We start from the raw sequence: 8,154 nt of genomic DNA on the forward strand, positions 1-8,154 counted from the left end.
ATAGAGTTCAAAATTTATTATCAGAAAATGCTTCTCAAATGTAATTTTGCCTTAGTTTTTGTAATGACTGATGTAAATAATCCATTTCTTTTTAATGTCCGATCAGTCGTATTGTGTTATTTAAATATTCAGAAATGAAGTAAAAAAGTATATTGTAATTTTTTACTCGTAATCTGAGACGCAATATTTGAAACTGATAAAATTTAGGTAATATACAAAACCAGTACAACCCGGTCGAATTAACACGCAATGTGACGTCACGGCACCGAGCAGCCGTGACGTCACATTGCATCGCCGCTCTGTTATAGACGGGGCGAACGCGGGGAGGTGAGTGCGAGGGAGAGTCTCATTCCAGCGAGATGCGCAGTTAGCTCAATCGAGTTGTAATTCACATTATTCTACTACTTTTTGTAGAGAAAATGCCACATGACCAACATACCATTAGTTGTTACAATTCACGAAGGCGAGTGAGCTTTACATGTGTGGTGGCTCGCTACTGTTCGTTTCTCAAAAGTTTTGATAGACATTACACTATCGTTATGTGCATGTACACGTACACACACAAGTAAAGCTCACTCGCCTTCGAGAGTTGCAAGAATAAATTGCGTCTCAGATTTCGTATAATATTACATGGCTATTTGTTTCTATAATATGAAAATGTTAGTTTAAATATCACAATACGGTTGAAATTCTTCTACGAAGCAATGGGACGAACCAGAATAAAGTGTAAATATTTATATAAATAATGTGTTTTATTTCGATAAATCTATCACTTCATCATCAGCTAGGCTAGATGCGCGGCACGGTAAAATCTTATCGACGATTTTTGACGATAAATGTATGGGCTTATCGCACAAAATCGATAAAAGCCACAGGTCAGTGTCTAGGAGTCAGCATGCATGAGAATTTATAAAACAAAATCGTTAAAAGTTGGCGCGGGGAGGGGTCGACTAGTTTGGTCCGGGAGCACGTAGTAGAATTTTGTTCCATGACCCCAAGCTACCCATCCTTATCGCTCGCGCGTAATTATATTGCTGTCGCGACACAAAATTCTATGTGCTCCCGGACCAGACTAGTTCTTATTGGCACAGATTAGAGAGTATCTTGAGTCTCGGCAGCCGAATGAGGAACGAAAGGGCGGGGCCGGGTGTTAAGCAGTGAAAATGCATAAATCCCCGTGAACGTCAGAATGGCGGGTGTATGATCACAGAAATGAATAAAATAAATATGGTTAATTAATACCTGAGGTGTACCTTGGTGTACCTTTAGTTATTTATTTTGTACTTCCCTATGACGGGAACAATTACGATTACCAAATGAGCCGCCAACCTGATATCAGGTTGGCGGCATATTTATTTTATTCATTTCTGTGATCATACACCCGCCATTCTGACGTTCACAAATTCCCCGCAATGCGTGGTCTTTATTTGGTTGTGCTCTGTGAGAACAACCCAAACGTTATAGTTTGAATATCATGTAAATGGGTAGGTGGAACTGTAGTAGTGACCCACTGTGTATTCATAAGCGTGTAGTATTATGCGTATTTTTCAACACAGACGTAGCGTGCGTGCTTGTATCCTTGCAAATTAGTGACAACGCGATCGATAACTGTTTTTTTTTACTCTTTAGTTGGTGTAGAATAGCGTTACTGTTATAAATGCAAAGTGAAAAACGAAACGCAGCTCCAATCAACATGTCATTTCCGATTTGACAGTTCCACAAAACTTGACAGAAGTGACGTGTAAACTGCATTCGTCGGCGCCCCACAGTTTTTTAATTAAAACAAGAAAAAGCTCAAAATGAGCGTTTTCAAACGTGATAAGAAGGAGGAGGAGGATAGCGGCGGAAATCCCTATCAGAACTTGGATAAGACGATCGTGTTGCAAGAAGCTAGGTACTTCAACCAGACTCCGGTCAACCCTCGAAAATGCAGCCTGATTTTGACGAAAATCCTCTATTTGCTCAACCAGGGAGAGAAGTTGACGACCCAGGAGGCCACAGACGCGTTTTTCGCGACTACCAAGCTGTTTCAATCGAAAGATGTGATGTTACGTCGGATGGTGTATCTTTGCATCAAGGAACTGAGTACGCTCGCGCAAGATGTGATAATAGTAACGTCTTCGTTGACGAAAGACATGACTGGGAAGGAGGATTTGTACCGGGCAGCGGCTATAAGAGCCCTGTGCAGTATTACTGACAGTACGATGCTGCAAGCCATTGAGAGGTACATGAAACAGGCTATAGTGGATAAGAATCCAGCTGTGAGTTCCGCGGCGCTGGTTTCGGCGTTGCATCTGTCTTCGACGGCTCCTGACCTCGTGAGGCGGTGGGCGAATGAAGCTCAGGTTTGTTTTTTTCTAATAGTTTTTAAAAAGAAAAAAGTTTTTATTCATATACACTGTAAATTCATTGTAATTTGTATGTAAAGAAACTGAAGGGACTGAAGAGTTTTCGACGTTAAAGAGAGTGGATGTTAGATGTGAGACACAGTAGAGCAGATATATGTAATAGTAACAAGATAATTTGTTGTTATAAGAAATTTATAGTTAATTTAAATTGAGTGATGCAATAATGAGGTTACACTGTAATTGTAACTCTTTAATTTTGAACAAATTCTTTACAGGCCCTTTTCAGAGCATATTTTTCTCTTCTCTTGGCTTTATACAGCTTGAGTGTGTCCATTTTCAAGTTAAAGAATAGGGATCAAATATTATGTTCAGTTCACTTACGGAATTCTCTTATCCAGCTCTCTCCACAGAGTCTGTTTTCCGTAGGTTAAGTGGATGTCGTCCTTCCAATCCGTACTTGTTTTAGGAAGCCTGCCCAGTGCCGTTGTCCATGCTAGTGCAGTAAATATGAAATTTTTATATTTTCAGGAAGCAATTGCATCTGACAACGCAATGGTCTCCTACCACGCTCTTGGAGTCGTCGCTGGTTCCCGCAAGAACGACAAGCTGTCTACCGTCAAGCTGGTAACTCGCTTAGCTCGGGCACCGTTGAAGTCTCCTTACGCTCTCTGCCTTCTTATCCGTCTAGCGGCCCAGCTTGTAGAAGACGACGATTCCGATGCATCTCAACCTTACATCGAGTTCATCGAATGCTGCCTTCGCCACAAATCCGAAATGGTCATATACGAAGCTGCACACGCCATCGTCAACCTCAGGAAAACAGCCAGAGATTTAGCTCCAGCCGTTTCTGTACTTCAGCTCTTCTGTGGGTCATCCAAAGCGTCTCTAAGACTTGCAGGCGCGAGAACTCTTGCCAGATTGACAGCGAAACACCCGACTGCTGTCGCTGCGTGCGCTGTTGATCTAGAAAACCTAATTTCTGATCCCAACCGCTCTGTAGCCACTTTGGCCGTGACAACTCTTCTTGCAACAGGCGCTGAGAGTTCAGTCGATAGGTTGATGAAGCAAATATCCAGTTTTGTGTCTGAAATCTCTGATGAGTTTAAGATCGTCGTCGTGAGAGCCATTAGACGTCTCTGCACGAAGTTCCCGAGGAAACACCAGGCTTTGGCCGCGTTCTTAGCTGGCATGCTGAGAGACGAAGGCGGTTTGGAGTACAAAGCAGCCATCGCTGATGCTATCATAGCTTTAGTCGAAGAAAATCCGGACGCGAAAGAGACTGGGTTGGCTCATCTCTGCGAGTTCATCGAAGACTGCGAGCATACGGCTCTCGCTGTAAGAATTCTGCATCTGCTAGGACGTGAAGGACCGAAATCCCGTCAACCGTCCAGATACATCCGCTTCATTTACAACCGTGTGATCTTGGAGTCTGGACCGGTGCGTGCGGCGGCTGTGTCGGCTGTAGCTCAATTCGGAGCTCAAAGACCTGAGCTGCTTCCCAATATCAGGGTTTTGCTAGCCCGCTGCCAAATGGACGACGAAGATGAAGTTAGAGACCGGGCGATTTACTACAGCGCCATTTTGGATACCGGAGATGCGCAACTCATCAATGATTACATCGTCAACGTTCCCAAGCCAAATCCGGTGCTGCTAGAGAAAGCTTTGAGAGACCATTTGGCGACAAGTCCCGAAGAAGTATTCGATATCAAGGCCGTGCCTACTGAGGAGGAGCCTAAGGAAAACAAAGAAGCAATAGTCGAGATCGAAGTGCGCAAACCAGTATTACAGTCCTTGGAAGAAATGTACGCCGAACAACTATCCAAAATCCCAGGCATCGAACGTCTTGGCCCAGTATTCAAAACGAACTTGCCGATCGATTTGACGGAAGCAGAAACGGAGTACCGCGTGCGTTTGATCAAGCACGTGTTTGGAAGACACGTCATTTTCCAATTTGAATGCGTCAACACGCTAAGCGATCAGTTATTGGAAGATGTGCATGTCAGACTCGAATGCCCCCCTGAATATGAGCTAAAGACCGAAGTAGCTTGCCAGAATTTAGCATACGACAAGCCGGGAAGCGTTTTCGTAGTAGTCGAATACCCTTCAGCTTTCTTGGACAGTCTGGGCACTTTCGGAGCCACTTTGGAATTCACAGTTCGCGATTGCGACCCAACAACAGGAGTGCCCGACCCAGGAGAAGGGTACGGAGACTCGTATCCTTTGGAGGAGTTCGATATGGGTTGTTCTGACCAGATCAGAGCTAGAGCAGCGTCTGACGACTGGGATGCAACTTGGGAGAGGTCAGCTAACGCGCCCCAAGCTTCTGACACGTTTGCTCTGTCGCAAAACGACGTCATGGACGCAGCGAAAGCAGTTTGCGAGCATCTAGGATTACCCAAGAATGCTATAGTGGGGGAGGCTGTGAAGGAAATCCGTGGAGGTGGCATTTTCAGGGGCGGGGCTCCGGTCCTGGTGAGAGCTAGACTGGTGTCGAGCCCTGGTGGTGTTACTATGCAGTTGGCGGCCAGGTCGCCTAGGGAGGATGTCGCACAGTTGCTGCTAGCAGCAGTAGGTTAAACTTTAGGATTATTTGTGTTTTCGATTGTGGAATGTGGTCTATGAATCGAGATCTTGGAAAATTTTCTCCAATAGACAAAATCGCTAATTCTCAGGGCAATAAAAAAATTATTACGTGGTTTACAAGAAGCTGTACTACAAAAATGGCTTTTATTCATAGAAAATAAGAGTGATTTTAAGCTTAACATGTTCTTTCTAATGTCATCTCTCTTAGAGAATCCAGGACAAAGCACAATTATAAATTCAGAACATCTTTTGGCCTAGAAAACTGATCAGAGATAACATTTCACAATCGAACCGCCAGTATTTTATAGCATTTCGTATGTCAGTTCGTATAGCCGATATAATATTGAAACTACATAAATATTTATAATTCCTACATTGATATCTCTACTCTCAACCACGGCATTTATAAATGCCTACAGAATTCAGACTTTGTCGGCCGATAGTTGGGTCCGGCTGTTGATCAGTAAGGACATGTATGAAAGTGCGCACATTACACTGATTTGGTATCGGCCGATTCTTCATACTAATAAGAATCGGGCCCAACAATCGGCCATTATTATTATTATTGGTTTTTGGGCCTTTACTTGCGCCAACTCGACCAGGTTTGATCTATTGTGGCAGCCCTTGTCTTTAGAGTTCACTGCTTAGTCCCGTTGAGTCTATAAATGTCCAGATTCTTTGGAGCGTGATATCTGCTATCTCATCCGGGTGCATGATGTGTCGCCCGAGATGGATACTTCTTTTGCTCATGAGCGGGCCGCATGAGCAGAGAACATGCATGGCCGTTTCTTCTTCTGTATGGCAGAATCTGCACAGAGTTTCCTCGGTCATGTTCAGTTCATCAATGTTTGCAGTGGCCGGTTAGTATTCTAGTCACTGCACAGGCTTTGTGTCTTTTGAACTTTAGCAGCTCCTTAGTTTTAACAATCGGCCAACTAAAAGTCTGTAGTCTGTGGGGTCTAAAATCTACTACAAATTAAATCTATCAAGAACTAACGCCGTTACTTCGTGAAAAATATCATCAATCAAAAGAAGCTGGATTCTAATTTAAGCATAAATTAATATACTGTTTTTTGAAATGAATATAATCCGGTGCAGAATTCTTGGAATTGGAATAATTTTAGTCATTGTGCAATCTTTTTGTGGTCACTTTAGAATGTGTATACCTAGATCGTTTCATCCACGAAGACGCGCCCCAAGCGTCAAGCAATCCGAGCTTCATTATTGTAGTGTGCTTGTGCACTGATGGATAATTTAGCTTGTACCGATAACACTCAAACATTCGCGGAAGAATGGTGGGGCGCGTCTTCGTGGATGAAACGATCTATACATATTACATACCTACTGTGGGTAATTTAACCTAAAAGCAGTACTTATTCAGCTAATAATCATTCCTGTGTTTTTATTTAAATAGGTATTTAGAAATGCCATGAAATTACAAAATAGATTTTGATATTTGATTATATTCCTATGTACTCAAAATCGATGTTAATATATTGAAATAAAACAATTTAAAATATAAACTTTCTCTTTATTTCAATCAACTAAATTTAATATTGAATAACAAAAATATTACTTTGTAAGAAAATTTTCAAATAAAAAACAATGTATTCCTTATGATTAAACTATTAATAAAAAAAAAATATACTTAATACTAAGTACAGTAGCCTCTTAACACTAATTTTAGGAACTTATTTATATTGACGATTCTTTTTAATTTTTTTTATTTAAAATCAACAAGTTGCCGTCAAAACTAGTTATACAAAGTACGATAGCGTCTTACTAATTTTAAGAACAAAACTTAAAGGTTTTTTGACGATTATTTTAAATTTTTTGATAATTATTATTTAAAATTTAAACAAATTACAATCTAGTAGTTACAGAAACAATAGATGATCAAAGCCATATAAACCCAAGCATGGATTGATTTTATTTTTATTTTATTTCGATTACAAACAAACTTAAAATCCGGTCGCCGAGCAGATAGAATTTCGTCCAATGACCCCTGTGTCGCTGTCGCAACTGTGCGACGGGAGGCCGCAGTGAGTGTGCAAGCAATAAGGATTGGTAGCTTGGGGTCATTGTACGAAATTCTATCTCCTCGGCGACCGGACTTTAGATCAATATAGGAACTAAAAAGAATAACAATTTGTCTTACATGCTAACTAGGAACAACAGTCATTTGTACTAGTGAATAGTAGAATTCCAACACATTTCGTGTCTAGAAACTAGCGAATTTTCAAACAAAAGAAATATATTAAGTAATATTATGGATACATAAAAATAAAAATAAAGATTAAAACTCGATTCAATCTGTCATAGATTCTTCTCAGTCCTTTTCGTAATCTTAAATGAATCGATTTTATTGATCATGCTTGAATCGATTTTTTTTATCATACTTGAACAACTGTTTTGATCAAAACGCGACTTAACTGTAGTTCAGTGTACATTATTATACTTATTGTTATAATATTTGATCCCGAATAACATTATATTTTAGTTACTATAAATAAAAACAATATTTCAGTTCAGTAGTTTCTTAAGAAAATACCAATTTTATAGATATCTAACTTCTCTTATCACTCGAATATATTGAAAAATTACCCTCTATAAAACAAAATATTTCCATAATAAAATATGTTACTGCAGTGTTCAACACGCTTGTAATTTTATCGGTAAGGCTGTGTTGTACCACCTTACTTTAATTGAAACTATAACAATAACCGGTGTTTTTATGGAGTTTGACAGACTTGACGTTTGTTAAGTTAAATTAAGATGGTGCAACCCAGCCTAAGAGCTCTTTCAAATTAAACGTTTTGTGACGGACGTTTGTCGTCCGTTTGCACGACCGCACACTGAAAATAATATGACAACTGCGTTGGAATAATGACAGTCAATTACCAACAGTGTGCGGTCTTGCAAACGCACGACAAACGCCCGTCTCAAAACTAGGGATGTTATGGATCTATGTAGTTTCGGTTATGGATATAGAAATAATATTATACCGGTTACGGTTACGGATATTTTTTTATTTCGGATATCCGAAAATTTCGGTTACGGATACGAATATCTGTGCTTTAGAATGCAATTTGCAATATTTGTCCAACACGGTTCATTCATGGCCGCACACTACATCGAATAAAGAGTAATAAAAATACTAGATGACATTATAAAGGTAAATCAGGCTGGTATGCCTTTACATAATGCTATCCAAAAAACAATA

The 8,154-nt window shown here is 40.3% G+C and overlaps 1 protein-coding gene across 1 annotated transcript; it reads left to right on the forward strand.

Moving 5' to 3' along the window:
• The first annotated feature begins 1,799 nt into the window (after nucleotides 1–1,799).
• On the forward strand, nucleotides 1,800–4,992 carry LOC114353867 (coat protein (coatomer) gamma). Its single transcript, XM_028305995.1, has 2 exons — nucleotides 1,800–2,345; nucleotides 2,877–4,992. The coding sequence occupies exons 1-2, from the start codon at nucleotides 1,800–1,802 to the stop codon at nucleotides 4,923–4,925; spliced, it is 2,595 nt and encodes an 864-aa protein (XP_028161796.1). The 3' UTR covers nucleotides 4,926–4,992.
• The last annotated feature ends 3,162 nt before the right edge of the window (nucleotides 4,993–8,154 follow it).

This window comes from Ostrinia furnacalis, unplaced genomic scaffold, assembly GCF_004193835.3.
Source record: "Ostrinia furnacalis isolate ACB-3 unplaced genomic scaffold, ASM419383v2 OfSCF1849, whole genome shotgun sequence".
Taxonomy (NCBI): Eukaryota; Metazoa; Arthropoda; class Insecta; order Lepidoptera; family Crambidae; genus Ostrinia; species Ostrinia furnacalis.